At 60.5% G+C, this 21,287-nt stretch overlaps 2 protein-coding genes across 5 annotated transcripts in view; one reads left to right on the top strand and one right to left on the bottom strand.

Moving 5' to 3' along the window:
* Nucleotides 1-6,636, top strand: part of LOC118935973 (serine/threonine-protein phosphatase 2A regulatory subunit B'' subunit beta) — a 45,153-nt gene extending 38,517 nt beyond the window's left edge. For all 4 annotated transcript variants that reach the window (XM_036932679.2, XM_036932681.2, XM_036932680.2 and 1 more), the window contains exons 8-13: nt 495-543; nt 1,061-1,150; nt 1,372-1,547; nt 2,672-2,790; nt 2,883-2,989; nt 5,942-6,636. In XM_036932679.2, coding sequence (XP_036788574.2) covers nt 495-543; nt 1,061-1,150; nt 1,372-1,547; nt 2,672-2,790; nt 2,883-2,989; nt 5,942-6,086 — 686 coding nt within the window. In that variant the 3' untranslated portion in view covers nt 6,087-6,636. The remainder of the gene's footprint in view (nt 1-494; nt 544-1,060; nt 1,151-1,371; nt 1,548-2,671; nt 2,791-2,882; nt 2,990-5,941) is intronic.
* Nucleotides 6,637-7,349: 713 nt separating this feature from the next.
* Nucleotides 7,350-21,287, bottom strand: part of LOC130682123 (cohesin subunit SA-2-like) — a 28,446-nt gene continuing 14,508 nt past the window's right edge. Inside the window, exons 15-33 of the mRNA XM_057496254.1 lie at nt 21,160-21,201; nt 20,899-21,013; nt 19,371-19,474; nt 18,340-18,432; nt 18,121-18,210; nt 17,187-17,393; nt 16,362-16,438; nt 15,914-16,001; nt 15,728-15,808; nt 15,231-15,323; nt 14,010-14,172; nt 13,465-13,610; nt 12,429-12,530; nt 10,034-10,185; nt 9,756-9,887; nt 9,263-9,441; nt 8,945-9,050; nt 8,343-8,424; nt 7,350-7,737 (exon numbers count right to left, since the gene is read on the bottom strand). Of these exons, the coding sequence (XP_057352237.1) occupies nt 7,723-7,737; nt 8,343-8,424; nt 8,945-9,050; nt 9,263-9,441; nt 9,756-9,887; nt 10,034-10,185; nt 12,429-12,530; nt 13,465-13,610; nt 14,010-14,172; nt 15,231-15,323; nt 15,728-15,808; nt 15,914-16,001; nt 16,362-16,438; nt 17,187-17,393; nt 18,121-18,210; nt 18,340-18,432; nt 19,371-19,474; nt 20,899-21,013; nt 21,160-21,201 (2,067 nt within the window). The 3' untranslated portion in view covers nt 7,350-7,722. The remainder of the gene's footprint in view (nt 7,738-8,342; nt 8,425-8,944; nt 9,051-9,262; nt 9,442-9,755; nt 9,888-10,033; nt 10,186-12,428; nt 12,531-13,464; nt 13,611-14,009; nt 14,173-15,230; nt 15,324-15,727; nt 15,809-15,913; nt 16,002-16,361; nt 16,439-17,186; nt 17,394-18,120; nt 18,211-18,339; nt 18,433-19,370; nt 19,475-20,898; nt 21,014-21,159; nt 21,202-21,287) is intronic.

Here is a 21,287-nt window from a genome sequence, read left to right on the forward strand (position 1 = left end):
GCACAACCAGGGGGGAGGCTCAGGAGGCCCCGCCCCGCCCATACCTGGACCTCGGGGTCCAGCCTCCAGCACGGGGGACGTGTCTTCTTAAAGCCCGTGGTCGGTGGTGGTTACAGTGGCCCAGGGAACTATTACGTGTCCTCCAGCACTCCTGCCTGTGAGTTGGGTGTTAGCTGAGGTGCACGTTTGCTCTGACCAGTCGCAGTGACAGTGTCGGGAAGCAGACGCCTGGGGGTGAACGCAGGCGAGTTGTGCTCCTCACGGGCTTCTCCTGCCTTGGAGCTGCAGCTGCTTTCCACCTGTGACTCACATTTGGGCTCAGCCCCCAGGATGGGAAAGCTCAGGGGACAGGCATGTGCCGGGGGCTGCGCATTCCCCAGCTCCGCCCTGACCAGGCCTGGCTCTCAGCATTTCAGCCCTCAGCCCGCCCGCCTTTTCCGGGGCCACGGGCCAGGACCACCCTGCAGGGACTCACGGCCTGTTCTTCTTTGCAGCTATATCCACCAAGATGATCGAGAGGATTTTCTCAGGAGCCGTGACGCGGTACGTGCCAGCTCACTGCTTCTTGGTCTTCCTTCTCATGATGGTGGCCGGTTTTCTGTGCCTGAGCTCGTTCCAGCTCAGGTCCTGACACGGGTGTGTGTTCTGAGTGCTGCCGCCAACGAGGCCATAAGGGAGAACACATTGTCACGTGATGCCGTTAGTAAGGCACATGCACATCTCTGTCCCTGGCATTACCCGGAAGGGGGGACGCAGGCCTCGAGTCGGGGGTCCGAGTCAGGCCCTGGCCGTCCAAGCGAGCACTAGAGTCCAGGCATCGGAGGCTGGCAGGCAGTGCTGACTCAGCAGTGGCAGCTGCTCCTGCCCCTCCCGGGACCCTGGGGAACCACCTTTGGGGTCGCACAGCTGCTCACACCCTCAGACTTCCTCTCAAGTAGGAACCACGTGGGATTGAGCAAACGTAGGCCCGACTCACCCAGGGGAGGCGGGCACGGCCTTCCTGGGGCGTGCTGCTCCTCCTCACTCACATCTCTGGCTCCCGTGCTGGCCCTGAACTCAGAGGCAGAAGCGTACAGAAGGAAGGGAAGATGAGCTACGCTGACTTTGTGTGGTTTCTGATCTCCGAAGAAGACAAAAACACCCCGACCAGGTAGGTGCTTGGCAGCTGCCTGTGCTTCACCTGCTGGAACATCAGGAGCCGTGCATGAGCGGTCATCCTTGAGGGTCCATCCGGGTGTGGTCAGTCCTGGGTGGGGCACCCCCCAGGCAGGGAGCCCGGAAGGGGTCCATCTGGGGGTGGCCGGTCCCCTGCGAGGTCTGTCCCGGGCGGCCAGGCTGCCCGAGGCCCGCACTGACTGGCGCTGATGGCAGCATCGAGTACTGGTTCCGCTGCATGGACCTGGACGGCGACGGAGCCCTGTCCATGTTCGAGCTGCAGTACTTCTATGAGGAGCAGTGCCGCAGGCTGGACAGCATGGCCATCGAGGCCCTGCCCTTCGAGGACTGCCTCTGCCAGATGCTGGACCTGGTGAAGCCCCAGCGGGAAGGTAATGGCCCACGCGTCAGATGGGGCAGCTCACATGTGCCATGGGGCCTCCCGTAAGTCAGTGTAAGAAGTGGCACCACCGTGTGTGAGGCGTGGCACCTTGTGTTCAAGATGGGGTGCCCTGGGTGAGGTGGAGCACACACCTTTGTTTAAGAAGGGACACCCTCATGTGAGGTAGGGCAGCCCCTGTATGAGGTGAGGCATGCCCCCATGTGAGACAGGGTTCCATGAAGGGGCGCCCACCAGGGCACAGCCATCCCCACTGAGCTGGTGTCAAGGGTGAGCAGGGCCTCAGGGGGACTGGTACCAACCCCTTGTCACTGGTGATAGCACCCAGGGCAGGTGAGCTAGTGTCATCACGTGGGACATCAGCTTTGTCGGGGCCAGTCACTAAGTGCTGAGCAGCACGGTGTGTCTAGTCCTCCCTGTCCTCCTCAGCCCCCATGTGACCCCTCAGCGCCCCCTCCCCATGCTGGGGTCTTGTCCTGTATAGGGAGCACACATACCTTCCAGGGCCAGGTGGTGGGTGTCCTGACCACACATGCAAGTCCCCCTGCCTGTGCTCCTTGCATCTTCGGGGAGATCTAGCCTGGGTCCCCTGCCACCAGCCCGAGTCCCAGACTTGTACGTCCCTCCCCCTGTGGCCAGGACACCTGGGTTGATGGGGTTGTCCTGCCGCACAGCTGAGAAGGCTGTGCCCAAGAGGGTGGATAGCTGCCCACGTTGGGACATGGGACACCCCCAAGGTCAAAGGAACAAAGGGAGTTGTCCCCTGAACTCAGGCACCTCAGTTACTGTTGTGCCTGTGTTTGGTAATCCTGGTCGGGGGCATTGTAGCCGACTGGCCTGGACCCCCGCCCTGACTGGGCCCCTCCCAGTAAGTGTGTGTACCGGCAGCTCACATGATCTGCTGGGAGTGCCCTGGCAGCCAGAGCTTGTGTCCTTGTGCCCCCTCCACCTGTGTGGGCTTAGATCCTCGGGGCCCTGCTCCACTGCTCATGTGGAGCCACCTCGTAGGCCTCCTCTGTCCGTGGCATTGTCAGAGCACAGGGTGCTCTTGAAGGTGGATTGCCAGGGCACGCTGGGCCCCAAGTCCTCCTGGCAGTAAATGCTCCCTGCACACAGGGCGGATCTCGCTGGGTGACCTCAAGAAGTGTAAGCTGGCCTATGTCTTCTTTGATACGTTCTTCAACGTCGAGAAGTACCTGGACCACGAGCAGAGAGAGCAGGCCTCCCTGCTCAGGGTGAGTGCAGGGGGCGGGGCAGGGTGACGGTCATGTGCGGGTGCGGGGTGAGCGCTCTGCCTCCGCAGCCCCTGACCTGTGTGTTCCTCCAGGAGAGCGAGAGCGAAGGCCCCGAGCTCTCAGACTGGGAGAAGTACGCCGCCGAGGAGTACGACATCCTCGTGGCCGAGGAAGCTGCGGGAGAGCCGTGGGGGGACGGGTGAGTGGGGACCAGGGGGACCCAGAAGGACTCGCACTGCCTTCTCATGTGAGAGTGGGGGCTGGGAGCATGCAGGAGAGAGGAGTGGGGACCAGGCTGCGGGGTTTGGACGAGTGGCAGATAGGCAGCAGGCACCCCCTTTCCCATACCCACCTCACCCAGAAAGCCCCTTCAGAAGGGCCTGGGCAGTCCAGTGGGGGGGGTGCTGCTCAGTGCCCCTTGGAGCACCCGTGACAAGCATGAGAAGGGCACTGGGTGGGGACAGAGGCAGGTGGGTGTCATCTGTCCAGCTGCAGCCCCAGAAGGCCTGTGTGACGTCTGGCTGGAGCTGCCTGCTGTTCCTGCTTGTCCTGGGGCCTCCCAGGGCAGCCCAAGGCCCAGCATCTGCCCCTCCCCGCCTACATGGGCACCTCAGCTTAGTTCCACGTCTGCCTGTCAGACCCCCGGACAGACTGCCTTCTCCTGTGCCCGTAACACATTTGGTGGGACACTCCATCCCGGGCTCGCAGCATGCAGGCCAGGCGCGGGCAGGAGTGGGTGTCTGGCTCCCAGGTCTGTGGCCAGTCTGGGGAGGGGCAGGTGTCTGGTGCTGGCGCTGTGCCAACAAGCACGGCCACACCCGGGTTCCCATGGGAAGCCTTGACGCTGCCACATGCAGGATGGCGTCTCCCCATGGGGGCTGCTGGTTTGGTGACAGTGCCTCCTGCCACCCCTGGATAGTTCCAGAATCGGTAGGGGGCCAGCCCCCCAAAGCCCTTTCCCTTCACCACCTGGCAAGTGCTACTCTGTGCTTTGGGATTCCCTTTTCCAGAACGTCCAGAAATGCAACCTCACAGGGCGTCTGCAATTCACGGTGTGGCTGGGCAGCACTCTGACGCACGGGTGGCCACGGGGCTTACCAGGCAAAGGGCCTGGGGTGGTTTGCCACCTTCCCAGTTTCAGGGGAATCACCCCGCTGTGAACATTCGCACACTGGCTTTCTGGGAACCTGAGCTTTCCCTTCTCTTGGCCCCGTCCTTCGGAGTTAGATGGCAGTTCATGTGGGAGGAGCCTTACCTTCTTGGCGCTGCCCATGTGTCTTGGCCACACCACCCTGCAGCCCCACGAGGGTTCCCCCTCCTGGCACTGTGGAGTACCGCTTGTCTTCAACTGCCGCGTCTTTGCTGAGGAAGCAGTGCCCGCGCCTGACCTTGCTTACGGTCAGTCATCTTGGTGAAGGGCTGCATCCTTCGTCAGCTCCCAGTTGTGCACTGTCTCCTCCTCGCGTGGTAAGGGCTCTCTGTACCTCCTAGACGCACGGGCTGTGTCAGGAACGGGACATCCCGTCTCCTCCCAACTGGTGGCGCGCTTTTGTCCTCCCACCGCAGTGTTTCGGAAAGGAGCCAACCTTCATTCTGATGACGTGGCCTTGATCAGTACGTGATCCTCACAGCCTGTGTTTGCTGTCACACGTTGGAAACCACTGCCTCGTCCGTGGAGGTTTTCTTCTAGAAGTTGTAGTGTTTTATGCTCACATTCAGGCCTCTGGTGCTTCCACTTCCCACGGGGCGCAGGGATGTCCCAACACTTTTCCATGCGTGTGGACACCCAGTTTCCCCACACTGTTGTAGGAAAGCCGTCAAATTGGCTTGGCGTCCTTGTGGGATGGGACACCAGGGCCACGTGTGCAGTCTCTGAACCTCATGGTGTGCCTTTGGCACACGGCAGCATGTGCGTTGCTACAGCTTCATGCAAGAAGTGAGATTGCAAAGCAAGGCCCGGCCCTGCTCCTCGCGGGGTCCCAGGCACCTCGACCAGACTCGGCTGAGTTGCCAGGGGGTGACAGTTGGCCCCACGGCCCCACGGCTGTGAGACGGATTTGGAGACCATCTGTCCCACCGATCTGTGTGACTGTTGTCACAGCCACCCAGCCCTGATTTCAGGAGCTCGGCAGCCATGAGATGAGATCCTGCCAGCTTCCTCTTCCAACACCCTGCTGGCAATTCTGGTTCCTTTGCCTCTACATGGGAGTAGTGTTCCTACAAAGTTCACACGGGAACACTGCGATTCTGGGGGAGGGAGCCCATGTGGGACACTTGAAGCCTTACTGACCCTGCATCTCCTGGCCCACAAACACACCATCTCTCCATTCACTGAGGTCTTCTCTGATGTCTCCCATCTCTTGTGTCATTTTCAGCTTATAGATCTTGCATGTATCTGGGGAGATTCTAGAGTACATGGTAGTCTTTGGTATTGGAAAGGTGCTTTAGAACAGGGCCTCTCCGTCGGTAGTGCCCCGTGCTCTGCACTGACCTCCTCACCACCCAAGCACAAGCAACCGCAGTCCTCCTCTCCTCCCCGTGCACCTCCCAGCTCACCCAGGACAGGCCTGGATCAAGCGCTGAGGGTGACAGCCTTGCCTTGCTTCCCAAGCTGAGGTGGGACGTCCCCTTCATCCACCGCGAAGCGCAGGGTTCCCTGACAGGCTTTCCATACGTCCTTCCTACTCCCACTCTGCTGAGACCGAGTACTGAATTTGGTCGGATGCTCTTGGCCGACGGGTTTCCCTTCTACAGTCGGTGGGTCCGTGAGCCGAGTGACTTGCGGTGGTGGTAGCAGCCTTCCTTCCCAACAGGAACCCTGCCTGGAAATGAGACCTGTCGCCCTTTTCTGTTTTTGGGGTCCACTTGATGGGATCGCTGGTGATCCTGTGGCACTGTCTCATTTTGGTCTCAGGAAATGCTGACCCCCCCTAGAGCACAGCAGAGTTGCTCCTCCCCCGTTTGCTGAAGCTGCCTGGGGTGCCATCCACCAGTGATATCTTGGGCCCCATGTTCCCTTGAGCTGCTGCATCCACTGATCGGGGAGCCGCTGGGCCCATGGGCAGTGCCTACAGGGGCAGGTCTGCTGCTCTGATTGCAGGGGGTGCTGCCCCACTCTGCGCCCATGACCTCACCCAGCCCCTCCTTGCAGGTACGAAGCCGAGCTCAGCCCCGTGGACCAGAAGCTGAGCGCGCTGCGGTCTCCACTGGCCCAGAGGCCCTTCTTTGAGGTGCCGTCCGCTCTGAGCACCATCGACCTGTGTGAGTGTGGGGATGATGACCTGCCACCCTTGTGACCTGCGCCCACGAGGGACTCCCTGTGCAGCTTTTGTGTCAGAGAACGAAACCGTTTGTTGAGCTTTTACAGAAAACAAGGTGCGTGTGTATGGAATGACAGATGTATTTATTCAGCACAAAGCTGGTCACAGGTCACTGGAGCGTCAGCCACCTTGGAAGGGCGGACATGCTGGCCCTGGGGAAAACCCTCCCCAAACCAGGTGCCCGTGGCCCGCACACTCACTTTTGGCTAAGCCATCGCAGACTTACTGTCCTGGCAGACGACCTGGAGGGGAAGTGGTCTCTCCGGGAGGGTCTGCCCTGGGGGCCATGTGGCACGTGCTGACTCCAGACCTCCAGACATGTGTGCTACATTCGCCATCTAGTCTGGAATGTTCCAGGAGCCGCAGCAGCGGGAGCCTTCTGTCTGCATGTGAATTTTGGGCACTGTGCCCTTCACATGGGGTGCAGGGGTCCCCTCAAAATTGTTGGAACGTTTTTATGTCAATGCACAGAACGTGTAAAGCTTTTATTTGTCATGTAGAGCAGTTTTAAAACGTCTTACAGATTCACGTTTGCATTTTCAATAAAGAACTTCAGGGTTTTTTGGTGCGGGCTCAGCTCGCACGATGTGGACACACAGAGGCATGGCTCACAAGGGACACAGTGATGCGCAGGGGACTCCACGGGACATGACGGCCTTTAGGGGCAGGAACCCCAGCCAAGGTCGCAGGCCCTGAGAGCTTCTGTGGCCTGGCTCTCCTCAGCCGTGGGGTCTGCATTCTGGCAACAGGGACCCAAGAGCCACCCTATAGGCCATTCTTCCAGCTCCCAAAGCTTTGGGAGGACAGGGAACACAGCCTCAGGACCCCCCGCCCCTACATGCCTCAGGCAGCAATGTCCTAGCCCACTTGGTGCAGAGGCCCTGTGGAACCGGCCCACACGGGGATGTGCAGCTCCCGTTGGGGTGAGGGCCAAGGGAGTCCCCTAGGCAGGACAGCAGAGACCCTCAACGTCCACTCTGCTGTGAGGGGAGGCTCAGTTTGGCACCAGCATGAGATTTGGAGTGAGGAGTGGTCCCACTATGCATGCCCAGGAAAGGGCACTGACCAGCTGCCGTGGCCCTCCTGCCCCAGTCAGGCTCTGCCAACTTCTCTGCAACATCCAGGCGCTGAGCAGACACCCAAGGGAGCCTCCCTCCCTTGCAGCTGGGCAACAGCACTGGGGACAACCCTCCAGCACCCAGGCCCTGAGCCACAAGAGGGGGAGCCCACAGCCCACACACGACCGGGGCCGTCATGAGACAAGGGAGCCAGCCCCCTACCCCACTGCTGGGGGAGAGCTGGTTCTGGAATTTTCCTTCCCAGTGGAGAGTGGTCATCGGTGAGTCCAGCAAGGAAGCCATGGGGGGAAAGGCACCTGGGTGGGCAAGTGGGCACGCCAAAGGCCCCCACTTCACAGCTGCAAAGCCCTGTCCCCATGAACAGGGGTCAGATCCATGGGTGCAGACAGCAGGGTCAGTGCCCTACAGCCTGGAGGCCTCTAGGGCCCTGGTCAGCTGCACTCGAGGCTACTGGTTCCCCCACCCAGGGACGGCTGGCTTGGACACCATGGTGACAGGCATTCCTCACACAGGGCACCAGAGCTAGGAACTGCTCAGTCAGACACCCCCTGGGGACAGACGGGGCAGACCCTCAGTGCCCGTGGACCCAGACAGGTGTAGGCAGGCTCAGGCATGCAGGTCGGGGACAGTTCTGAGTCTGACTGTTGGCAACCAGCAAGTCCCCAAACGCCAGACTACCACAACCTGCAGGGTCACAGGGACTGTGGACACAGAGAGGGTGCCCAGCCCACACTCCTGCTGCAGGAGCTGCCAGGTGGCTACAGAACTCTGCCTGCCAGGAGCACCCTAGCTCTCGCTCATGCACAGCCAGGCTTGGGGACAGCCAGGCAGCAACCAGAAAAGGCCAACGACCCAGGATACTCTGAGATCAGTGTCCCGAGCCACACGGGCCTGGGTTCAAGGACCACACTTAGCCTTGGCCATTTTGAGTCCACATGCGCCAGAGCACCTGCGGGGCTAGGCCCCCAGGAAGTATCAACACAACAGGCACCCAGTGACACATCCACACAGGGCCCTCGGTCCCAGAGCAACCATGCAGGGAACGTGCTCTCACCCCGCATCCAGGCACAGCAGCCTTGAGGCACACCGCCTGCCCCACCGGGGCCTGGAGGTGGTGGCAGGAAAAGGACGTGCGGCCCAGCCCAGGACATACCTCTGGGGGGGGCACATGCTCCACGTCGATATCTTCATCGGAGCTCTCGGAGTCCGACAGGAAGTCAGCATCAAAGATGTCCCTGTGGGCAGATGAAGTCAGTCCCAGAGTACTGCCAGTGGGTGAGACCAGACAGTCCCCTGGGGACGCAGCCTCTTGTTGGGCCCCTGTCCCTGTGACAGACTGAAGCAGGGGCCACTTGGGATCAGGAGCCCTGGTGAGGACACACTGGCAGGGCTGTGGGAAGGTGGGGGGGACATTGTGACAGTGGAGGGAGAAAGGGGGCCAGGTGGAGGAAGAGGTGAGGAGGTGGGCACCAGCAGCTCTGGGCACACCACAGTGCCTGCAAGCTGTAGGAAACAGGGGGACAGAAGGGGCCCCTTGCATCCCAGGCGCACAGCCCATGCCAGGCACCTGCCCCTCCCTGGTCCCAGCCCCCAGGGACCCTCCTGTGACCAGTGTCCCTGACTGACTAGCCAGCCCCACCTTGGGACAGCTGCCACCCCAGAGCTCCACTCAAGAAGTCAGAAACCATGAGGCTGACGTTCCAACCATGCAGCGGACGCCCCACAGGCCACCCTACCATGGACACGACACCTCACCTCTTGGACTTGCCGCCCCGGGAACGGTTTGTCAGCTCTGTGTCTGTCCCAGTGGAGCTGGCCAAGGTGTCTGGTGTCCAAGCGGAGCACGACCCCGTCGGCAGCTCTGCAGCGTCAAGAGAATCAGCTGTGGCACCCTCCCCACCCAACACCACAACCCCACTTGGAACAGCAAAGCCCCACCCAGGGCGCCACACCCCGACCCAGCACAGCCCCTCGCAGAGACATCCCACCTGGGGGACATCCTCCCCACTATGGGGGGCCATGTCATCCCACCCCAAGTACACATCATCCCAACCCCGCAGACCTCCTCCCCACCTTGGGGACACTTGATGTGCTTGCATATGGCGTCAAACGGGTTGGCGGCGGGCTCCTCCTCCCCGGGGAAGACGTCATACGTCCTCATCAAGGACTTGCGGTAGACCACCAGGGGGTCCACGTCGCCCTCCCCGAAGATGGGCAGGCCCTCGGGGATGGAGTCCCGGAAGTGGGCAAGTCTGCAGGTGACAGGGGACCTGTTCGGTTGGGGGACTACGTGAGGGGAAGGGGCACCGCGGGCTCAGAGGAAGCAGGGGCAGTGCCGCCGGCCCACATGCAGCACCCCAAGCCCGCGTGGACCTGGCCCCACTGGAGGTTCCCTCCCTGGCCCGCCCCCCGCACCGGGCTCACTACCCGCCGCCAGCTGACCCGACTCCACCCACCCAAAGCTGCCCCCGAACAGGCCTCCCCGACCAGCCCAGGGCCCAACCCACCTCCGGGTCCCCCAGCTCCAGGGGGGCCGCCCCCATACCCTCAGGACCCCGGCACTCACGCGGCCCCGCGCTCGGCCTGCGGGATCTTGCAGGAGAACTCGGCGAGCAGCAGCAGGAAGCCCAGGTTGGGGAAGCGCAGACGGCCCTGCTCCAGCTCCGGAGCCTCCGAGAAGGCGAAGGCCAGACCGCGCCTGCGCGGTCCAGGGGGCGGGGCATCAAAGAGGCCGGGCTCAGGTGGGCGGGGCATTGCGGCTCAGACGCGAGCGTCACGGGGAGGCGGGGCTGCTTCCTGCGCAAGTGCAGGGTGGCCCCCACGCTCACGCCCGCGCACACGCACCTGTGGATGAGATGGGCGGTGTCACGCGCACGGTCGAAGCCCAGCGTGAGCGCCAGGCGGCGGGCGAGCAGGCGGATGGACGCTAAAGGGCCGCATATGAACTCCACGGGGCTGAAGCCCAGGCCGCAGGTATCCGCGTGCTTCTGGAACAGCTGCAGGACAGGCGGCCATGAGTCCCGGAGCAGGTGTGGGGGCGAGGGCAGGGGCGGAAGCGGCTGAGGGGTCACGGCCCTGCCCCATGACCCGCAGGCTGGAGGACACCCTCGTCCGTGGCTCAGGGCTCCCGGGCACTCTGTGTCCCGGTGCTGGGCGGCCGTGTGCCAGTCTCGGGGTCTGTATCTGCAGATTCCCTGCTGCTCACCAGGAACAGACCTGCAGAGGCTGGAACAACGCTTGGGGATGCCGCCCTCCCCCACGGCAGGCTGGAGCCCTACATCTCTGCCCAGGTGTAGGTGACCCACAATGGGGTCAGGTCCTGAGGCATGGTGGGGGCTTTCCCACACCCCCAAACTTCAGAGGAGAGTTGGCAACACCCCCACCAAAATCCAGACCAGTGTCACCAGCCTCCACCTGCCCCCTCCCCACGGTGGAAGGTGACAAGTGACCATCTGGGGAATCTGTGCTGGGGAGTGGCTGGGCTGTGTGTGGACAATGACAGGGCCGACTTGGTGAAGAGGCCCCCCAAGCACAGGGGCAGCAGTACACAGGTCACCAATCCACAGTGGGGCTGGGCAGCCACAAATGTCCAGCACACACCCGCACCAACAGAGGCACCCAGGGCCTTGCCAGGTGAGGGCCCCATACCATGTCACAGGAGACATGCACGCTCACGATTCACCCAGTGAGAGATGCCTGCACAGGATAGGGTGGGCCTGCCGGACCCACACGTTCCACATGTGCTCGTTGGAATTCTGGATCATGTGACTATCTTATGAGCATCTGCCCTTCCACAGCAAGAAGGGAACAGTGGGGCTGTTCCAACCAAGCAGCAAATCGCAGGAGAAATGAGATCCAGTGTGAGACCTCAGCGTGAACGTGGACAGTGTGCACGGCCCTCCAGAGCTGGGAAAGGGACCCCATGTTCCAGTAGAACATTGACAGAGCCCAACAGTCATCTAGGAAAGACCTGGTCACTTCAGCCCAGATGTGGTGCTGTATCCTGGACCTCAGGCACCTGGTCATAGGCACTGCCAGCAAACACACACTCGGTGCTTTCAGAGGGCACCCCTGATAAGCCACAGAAGCACAGGAAGCGAGAAGAAACCCCAGCAGCCACCGGGAACAGCTGAAGCCACTGAGCAGTTAGCTGTGATGGAACCACATCCACAACACAGAGGACAAAGAGCTGAAAGACACACGATCCCCAAAACAGAAAATATGGAGGGGTCTTCTCCCACAGTTCCAAGACTACAGTGGTGCCTAATTAGTCCAACATGGGCTTATGGGATTATCTGCCAGTACTTCTCAGGGGCCACTTAGGATGAGAGAGGCAGACATGTGGGTCTGGAGAACAAAGTGAGGCAGCACCACAGAGCCTAAAACAGACTGTCTCCATGGCAGATTCTGTGCATCTGGGGAAAAGACAGAAGAATCTGACTTGGAAAACTGACATGCCCTCCCATGTCTTCACAATAAAGTGACAATGAAGACGAGATTTCCAACCTGAGTCACTTTTGGGGCAGCACAGAGGTGCCCTGGGGACCTCTGAGGGACACCAGTCCCCAGCAATGGCCAACCCAGCCCCACAGGAAAAAGCACCTGTAGCTAACTGGTGGCCTCACGGCATACAGAGTGACCTCGACTTACCTACATCTGTACAGCCTCAGCAGGCAGCAAGGTCCCTGAGCTCAGCTAGAAAGGCCACCTCGCGGGGAATAGGTGCAGGCGCACCCAGGCCAGGGCAACGGGTGAGAGACCCGTCTGCCTGGGATACCAGGGGCTGATGAGGACTACATATATTCACAGGGTGAGGACTCCATGAAGGGCTTAGAGTCCTCAAATCCAGAGAGCATGCTTCCCCTCTGCTGTCCACCATGTGGGCACACAGGAGACCCTCTCCAGAACATGACCCTGCTGGCACCCATCTCAGACTTGCAGCCTCTGGGACTAAGAGACCAAAGTGCCTGGGGTCTATGTCTGTGGGATTTGTTACGGCTGCCCAAGCTAAGGCACCAGAGCACACCATCATCCTGAGAAGCTGCAAACACACACTAGCTTGGGTGGGTGATTCCTGAGGCAGGAAAGAGCAGCAGTGCCTGTGACCAGGCATGTGCCTGTGACCAGTAGTGTCCCTGACGACACCCACCATCCCGAAGGCCTGGGCCACTTGCAGGGGCTCCACGTGCCTGGGAGCAGCCTTGGGTCCCCGTCAGACCTTCCGGAACAGCACGCTCACCTGCTGCAGGCACAGAAGCAGGGACAAGGCGTTGCGGAGTCTGTCATTCTGCCTCGTCCTGGTGATCGTCTCCTTAATAATGTCACCAAAATGGTGGTAATGCTGTAAATTAAAAAGATAGCATTGTTAACCATGGTCGTACTTGAGCACAGACTGGTTCCAAAATCAAACAGACCGTCGTGGGCCACACACAGCTGTCACACTGTCTTCACATCCCAGGAACTGAATCCCACTGTGCACTCAGCACTAGCCACCAAGCAGGTGGGCCTTGCACTGCCGGTGGACCTTGGGCAAGTATGTGGCCCCAGGCAAGCAGGCAGGCATCCAACAGGGACCTGGGAAAGCTGGCACTCCAGCCACTGGGCATCACAATTGCCACAGCCGGCTGCATGCTCAGCTGTGGACCCAGGCCAGTGGCTGCTGTATCCACCCCCAGCCCAACTGGGGATGCACCCATGGGGAGGGCAGGGCACCAAGGGAATGATGGGGGTGAGGAGCAATGCCAGCACCACACTGGCTGTAAATACGCACAGCTGAGCCAGGCCAGGATGCACAGCTTCAAGAACTGACCAAATACTGGACAGTGAGCAGGTGCCCCAACGTGGCTGCCAGCATGTACTGAGGCTTAGCATACGACTGCTTAAAAGGTGCATTGTCTGTGTGGCAGAGAACCAACCCAACCAACAGGAGGCTGAGGAAAAGCCCACTGACAGTGTGCCCTTATGGCCACACCAAAAAACTCAGGAGAGTTTGAGGTTAAAAAAGGAAAAAAAGATGTGTCCCAGAAATAAAACACAATTAGAAAGCAGTCTAGGGAAAGACAGGCAAATAACAAAGGGTTCACGTCTTCATTGTATCACAAGACAGATATGCCACAAGAAGTCTCAGAATGCCACTGCCTAAGTTGGTGGATGTTTTCCGTTTCTGTTCACCATATTTCTGGAATCGGTTACTGCAAGTGTGTATCCCTCGGAGGAAAGGTAAGTTAGAACAGGAAGGAGGGGGCGAGTGAACTCAGGACCCAGAGCACACAGACCTTCAGATAGAACTGGTAGACCTCGGCCGCCGCGTTCATCTCCAGCACGTTGTAGACAATCAGCTTACAGAACACAGCCAGCATGTTTCTCCTCCTGAACAGGTTATCCAGCTTGTCGGTGTCATCCTTGCAAACCCTGCTGGAACCTGGGGAGATACTCGGGCTCTGCCATGTCTCCCCGGTGGCCCCCACGCTCACGGGACAGTCATGCCCAGGGGGTGGTGGATGCTCCAGACCCACGGTGGGTTCAGGTGCTACACCCTCTCCTGGGGCTGCCAATGGACACCTTGGCGCCCGTGCCCCCAACAGACACTTGGGGCGTCACACAGGAAGCACCTGAATGGCCAGGGTCCCTGGGATTCCTGATTCTTCTCACCTGGTTGAGGTCCCCAGAACCCAGATTCAGGGCTCTCCTGAACCTCCTGTGGTTGTGTGAACCAAGGACTCCTGGGAAATGCAGCTCCCAGATGGGACAGACACCCCACAGTCGCAGAGAGCACCCCTTGAGGCCCAGCCCACCTCCAACCTGGCACCAGGGAACTGACCTGGGGGCCCCGCCTCCTCCAGGAACACGTGCTCCCTGACAAAGGCGATCAGCTTGCCCTGCAGGACGTGGTTGGGGACGAAGAAGAGTAGACCGAGACCCGTGTGCTCCTCTGGGCCCTGGTGGCTCAGGATGAGCAGCAGGTCACAGAGCAGAATGAAAGCCTGGGGATCAGGCAGGGGTGGGGGTTGGGGTTGGGCATGCGTCCACCTCCATGGGCAGCTCTTCTGACCCCAAGTTATTCCCAGGATCTCCTGGCCCTTCTGTGGGGTGCACAACAGTGCTGGGCAATACCCACAGCAAGGGGCGGAGGACGTCAGCCAACCCCTTGAAAATACACCCACCTGTGCCCAACCCTGCACATGAAACAGGATGAAGGATCAAAACATGGATGCACAAATGAACCTGCACGGGATGTTTAGTGACATCAGAGGACCTTTCAGATGCCAGCACACAAGGCAGAGGACACATGAAGGTACATACAACATAAAGACAGCACACGAGGAAACAGCTGCAACATCACAGCAGGAAGGCCAGTGCCAGGACCATCACCAAGACATACACACTAGGGACGGACACACGCAACAAACCAGACAACATGGCAGCAGGTGAGGTCAACACAGAACCTCCTCATTATCAAAGGTCAAAAAGGAGACATTCTCAGCCTAAGAAATTGGTAGAGGTTCTTTTTAAAATCAACACCCAAATGCTCAAGGGGCAGGAACGTCATCGGGCACGAGTAATGGTGGGAAGCAGTGTCTCAGTCCCACTGTGTGAAACCCGTCAATGAGCAGCTTCACTTTGATCAGCCTCCAAAGATATTAGCCATGGAAACACCTGAAGACACGCTCAGGACTTAAGTCTTACCACACCCAACACAGGAAAACCCAACAGAAGGCGTGCAGTACATAGGTAGAGGGCACCCATGGAGGGCGTATAAACGGGGTTCACAGGAGCGCGTGCAAACAGGTTTCATGGCAGTGCGTGTAAATGGCACTCACGGGAGTGTATGTACACAGAGTTCACAGGAGATCCTGTAAACTGGCGCTCACGGGACTTTACAGCATGTGAGGGAAGGTATCATTGTACCAGAAATGGTGGAAGATGTGTAAACACCTCCGTGTGTAATACCAAACACTGACTGTCACGGGCAGGGCCTTCTTAGCTTCCCTCTTGCTGCCCTGACCCTAGGAAGCCGGCAAGGACAGAGCTGCACACCCACCCTCTCGCTGAGCACCTTGCTCTCGTGGCCCAGGTATGCCCGGCAGACCAGACAGAACTTCATCAGCCTACTCCGCAGGCCCAGGAGCACCTCCTGTCAGACAGCAGGAGGGTAAGTGCGGGGGCATCCCCCACAGCCCCACACTCACCCTCCTCCCATCCCAGTCTTCATCATGAGGAATTCTGACCTGCACTTTCCAGGAACCCATAAAGACACCCACGTTTTGATGGGCGTCAATGCAGGAGACTGGCCAGTAAGCATGTCCTGGGGGTTCAGCCAGCCAGCACAGGGGCAGGTGCTCAGAGATCATTTGAGCCTCACCCCACAACCAGTGGACAGACAATGGCCCACGTCCAGTGACCACATCAGACCCGAAGCCCAGCCTGTGCTCGGGATGACAAGCGCCTGTCTAAGCTAGGACACCGGCCCCTCTGATACCCCATCTCCCCGGGGCCACAACACACCTGCACCTGACCTCCACCGGGTCCCTTACCCACCTGGGGCGGCAGCTGGTCTGTGGCCGCAACGATCTGCCACAAGAGCGCATAGTAGGTGCACTGGAGTGCACAGTGGACCACCTGCAGGGTGCAAGTCGGGGGATGCCAGTGTGACTCCACCCTAGGCATCCTCCTCACTGTGGTCCCCAAACTTCTGGCAGGAACCCCAAAGCTGGCTGCCCTCACCTCGGTGGGCAGGCTGCCCTGCTGCCTCCGGAAGGTCAGCAGGCAGTCCACCTTCTCATACAGGTTCCAGCCGCTCAGGTCGTGTGCGCTGGCCAGGAACACACGGGGTCTCAGGGGCCCGCGGACACTAATGCTGCTCAGCAGACCCTGGAGCTGAGGGGACCCCTCCTGGCAGACTGAGGGGGTCGCTGCCACAGAAGGCCTGGGGGTCCCCTGCCTTGTGATGTCCAGCACCTACCTGCCCAGCCGAGGCTTCCATCTCAGCCTGGGGGGATGTGGCTCAGGGCCCCAGATGGACTCCGAGTGCCTAGGGCCCCCCGGCACACCCGAGCTCTGCGTCCTCCTCACCACCGGGCCAAGGAATTGGGGCCGTGTTTCCAAGTGAGGACAGCAGGCACTTTGGGGGACGTGCGTGACCCCCCCAGGGAGCTGGCCGCCACCCGCTCACCTGTAGAAGGCAGCCAGTCTGCGCAGCGTGGAGCAGATCCGCACCACCTCTCCATGTCTGGGGAACAGACCTTGTTTCTGCACGGCGGGGAAAAAAGGGTGGTGATGTGTTCCCGGCAGGGCGCCCTCAGCCCCGGCTTCCCTGGCACCCACACCTCTCCTCCCACTTTTCAGAAGGCGGCTCTTAAGAACCGCCTTAAGGAAAGGAGGGAGAACCGCTGGCTGATCTCCCTCCAGCTCTGCAGGAGACAAGCAAGACGAGGCCAGACGTGTGGGTGCTGCTCACAGGCAGACACAGGAGCTGAGGCCGCCCGCTCCAGGCCCTTCCCACCCTGCCCTGTGCTTCGGGCGTCCCAGAGGAACGCACCGTGGGGCAGGTGCTCACTGTACAGCTGAGGAGACAGGTGGGCAGCACAGGGCCAACCCCCAGCACCCCAAGTTCAGGGCCAGCCCTGGGCCACAGTTGCATGAGGAGCCTGCAGCCCAGGGTGAGCAGCAGGTCCTCACGGTGCCTGGCCTGGGACACCCAGCCCAGTCATGCGGCCCTCAGCCTGCCTCAGTCCCAAGTGTCATCGGATCACAGCCCTCGCGGCCTTGGGTGTGGTGCTCTCACACGGGAGCAGGACGACCCCAAGATGTGTACAAGGTGGTCCTTTACAGACACCACCTGGCACCGAGTGTGGACAAGCCAAATGCCTGCCAGGCTGCATCTTCCAGGGCTCCTGGGAGGCTCCCCGGTAGCAACAAGCCATGATCATTTGTGACCCTCTACTCACTCCTACAGCACATCCACACCCCCAACAGCCCCACCCCCACATCCACACACCTCCTGTTGCATGAACGTGTCCAGCAGCGGGGTCAGCATGTCCACCAGCATGTCCACCAGCCGGCTGCAGGCAGGGACAGCCTGGCAGTGGGCAGGGCCCCCCTCGTCACAGTAGCTGCCGTAGGCCTGGGCGCAGGCCTCCAGGACCGCCACATCCGAGTGCCGCTGCACCAGGCAGTCCAGCTCCAGCAGGGCGGCATCCAGGTGCTGCGGAAGGTGGCAGGCGGGGACGAGGGCAGGCCAGGAGCCATGGGGCAAGGTCAGGGGCCGGGGACAAAGGTCATGGGAGCTGTGTACATGGGGGCCAGACCCTGCATGACAGGAGCTCGCCAGGGGGTGGCCAGCCACTACATGTGGACAGAACACACCAGTCCAGCTGCCAGGGCCCCCTGGCCCCTGGTCCCCACAACACAGCATATGGATCACAGAAAGAAAAAGGACATCAAGGCTTGTGCAGGCAGCTCATTCCAATGGCAGATGCCATCAGATCCTGGGCCTACAATCATGCCAATTATCAGAGCGGGGGGTGACCTGTAGTCTGGCGGCAGACCCCCACACAGCAATGCCTGGGATCGCCGTCCCCATGCCTCAACACCATACCCCTCCTGCCCCGCCCTGTCAGGCCTCACACCCACCCCGGCCACAGGGCTGGTGCTGACTAGGCAATGCGAGCCTTCAGGACAGAGGCCGGGCTCTCTGCCCCTGGGCAGTGTGCCAGCATGGCACATGCCAGCATGTCCTCAGAGGGGTGAGGCACGGGCCTCCAGAGGATTGCAGGAATGGTGATGGACACTGATGGCTAGTCACCATCCCACCCTATTCCCTGCCAGACCCTCCGTGAGAAGGGGTCACTGTCCCCACTCCTGGCACTCGGGAATGGGGGATGTGTCCCCACGCCTGCCCCTGGGAGGAGGGCCATGCTCTCCTTGCTCACCGGGTCCAGGCCATCTGTGCCATACATGTGCAGGTTGCAGTACTGCGGGATCTGCAGGAGGTGGGTCACCTTCTCTTTGTCGGCTGCAAACTGCCCAGAGCACATGCATGAAGGGGATTCTCTGCCTCCCCCTGCTTCTGTGGCCCCCTGGCCTGCTCTGCTCTGGGGCTCCCTCAGCCTCCTGGGCAGCCCACCCCAGGGCCCTTCCCCCCTGGGCACCTTGGACAGCAGCTGGGGCAGCACCTTGACAAAGTGTTGGCTCATGTCAGCATGATCACACCAGCGGCGGGCTTTGTCCAACTCCCTGGAGGCCTGCAGATGAAGCACGTGTAGCCTGAGCCCACAACTGACCCACAAGTCTGAGGGTGGCCTCAGAACCCCCCCACCCCCACATGGCCCAGTCACTGCAGAGCTGCCCCCACATCAAAGGGAAAGCTCTCAATTGCTACTCTCTGGTGTTTTGTTTCAAATAAAGGAAACCACGGTGAGGGGCTGAGTCCTGTCCTCCCAGGTCACTTGATAGGATGGTCCTGAATGCAATGACAGGTGTCCTCATAATAGAAAACGAGAGACACAAGAGAGCTCTGAGAAGCCACATGGAGACAGAGGCAGAGGCTAGAGGGACCTGGCCACATGCCCAGGGCTGCCTGCAGCCCCCAGAAGCTGGAAGAGGTGAGAAGGAGCCTCCCCTAGAGCCTGTGCAGAGAGCGTGGCCCTGCTCCACCTGGACCTCAGACATCTGGTCTCCAGACCTAGAGGAGATGATTCTTGTGGTTTGAGCTCCCCATCGTGTGGTCCTTTGTCCCAGCAACCCCAGCACACATACGGAGGCTGACTGAATGCTATGCACAGCTGCACCAAGGTGGCGGGCAGCACACAGGACACAGGAATGCAGAGCAACCTCCCCAAGGGGGCGGACAACAGACATTGGAACCAGCTGGCGGATGGTGCGGCCACTGGCAGAGGGCAGACGGGCATGAGCAGTGACGTAGAGCCAACGGGACCCACCTGGACGGGGTGCCCAGAAGCCCTGCCTGAAGGACCAGCACCCAAGCAAGCAGCCAGCTGGGGTGGCAAGCAGAAGGCTGAAGCCACAGCAGGCAGGCCCAGGAGCCACGCAGAGGCGGCGCTGTGAGGCAGAGGCGGCGGCAGCCAGAGCCCTGGCACTCAGGGCCAAGAGCGGCAGGTGGGGCGGCAGTGGGGCGACCAGCACAGGGGACGAAGCATGTCTGGCCGGGGGTGGCACTGACTCTCTTGCCCAGGCGGCGGCCAGTGGGTGGATGGCCCTCTGCGACTTGTCGCACGGCGGCCACGAGGATCTCGATGAGCACTCGCTCCTGCTGGGTCGTCAGCGCTACAGGTAGACAGGGGCCCGGTCAACCCATGCCAACCCCTTCAGGAGGCAGAACATTCTGTAGCCACGCACTGCTCTGCGGGAGCCTGCTGTGTGCCCAGACACACAGGATGGCCAGGGTCTTATGGGCATATCTGCGCCCCAACACGTGGCTCACAGGCTCAGTGAGGTCCATAGACAATGTCGACCAGGGCCAGCCCTCTCCTCAAACTACACACAACAAAAGCCACCCTCGCCCTTCCACGCAACGTGAGGCTCAGCACACAGCCCTGCGCCCAAGACGGTCCCACGTGTGCTCTCAGCAACATACGACAGCCCTTAAAGCCTCACACCAGATCCTATGGGCATTGTTCCAAAGGGCTGCGGCATGGTCCTCCAACCCACAAATCACAAGGGCAGCTGGCTCACTGAGTATTCTGAGGGGACTGCTGCCTCCCTGAGCTCACGTCCTCCCAGAAACTCAGCATGGGACCCTATTAGGAAACAGGGTCTCTGCAGATGGGATTAAGTGCAGGATCTGACATAGGGTTGTCCTGGATGAGGGCGGCCCTAAAGCCATGACACATGTCCTCATAAGAGACAGAAGAACAGAGTCACAGACACAGAGGGGAAGCCATGTGGAGATGGAGGCAGGGACGGGAGGGACATGGCATTGAGCGCAGGGCCACCTGGAGCCTCCAGACACTGGAAAAAGTGGGAAGGAGCCTCCCCTGCAGCCTGGGGAGGGAGGAGGCCCCACCCCACCTGGGCCTGAGCCCCGCCTGGATCTCGTCTGGTCTCCAGACCTAGAGAAGAGGATTCCTGTGGTTTAAGTCCCTGGTTTGCAGTCACTTGTGACACCAAACCAGGGGCTTAAACTGGTCTCCGATTGAGCCTCCTGCATCCTGGGGTGAGTGCTGCTGTGTGCCCATGTGCCAGACCACGAAGCTGGTGCTCACAGCCAAGAGGCGAGGGGACCATGCGGCTGGGCTCAAAAGCCCAGGTCAGAGGACAAGAGGTGTCCCCGTGACACAGTATCTCCCGTGTTCAGTGACCATGGGGAGTGTGGTATGGTGGCCACGGACCCAGACAGGAATGTGACTGGGAAGGGTTGTTCCAGAGGCCCCCAAGGCTGTTCCTCTTCCAGCATTTGGCCCTCATCCTGTGACCCTACCCAACACCTGTGACCCCCACCTCTCAGGACCTGAGGACGCTTAACCTGGGACACAGCCACAGGTGGCCCCTTCACCACAAGGTGCCTGTGGTCTGGGGGAGTCACTGACAGCACTCCTGGCCCCATATGCTGCCCCTGGTGTCTCAGACGCTCCAACAGTACTTCAAGGATGCAGGGCCACAAGGACTCGGGGCCACGGGATGGCAGGGCCACCAGCCGCAGTCCACACTTGCAGCAGGGCCTCCGGTCAGCCTAGGCTGTGCTCACTCACCTCGGCGCCCGCCACGCGGCTCCAGCAGCAAGGCAGTCATACACTCCCAGTTCTGGACCAGGGAAGGCGCAGAATCCCACAGGCCATCCACCAGGTACGGGACATGTCTATGGAACTGACAGGGACATGCCAGACATGTGAAAACATGAATGTTGCAGGAGAGCGTGTGAAGATGTGTCCGGATGCCTTGCATGGCAACCCCCTCCTCCCCTCCCTGCATATGAGGACATGAGGACGCCAGCCCCGAGTCCCACAGCTCACACTGAGTTGTTCACCAGGAACCAGATCCCACTGCAGACCGACCTGGGACATGGGACACAGGACATGCGACACAGGACTCAGGACACAGGTCATGCCTCACAGAGCCCCATGCAGGCCCAGCATCCCCA

Source organism: Manis pentadactyla, chromosome Y (assembly GCF_030020395.1).
Source record: "Manis pentadactyla isolate mManPen7 chromosome Y, mManPen7.hap1, whole genome shotgun sequence".
Lineage (NCBI taxonomy): Eukaryota > Metazoa > Chordata > Mammalia > Pholidota > Manidae > Manis > Manis pentadactyla.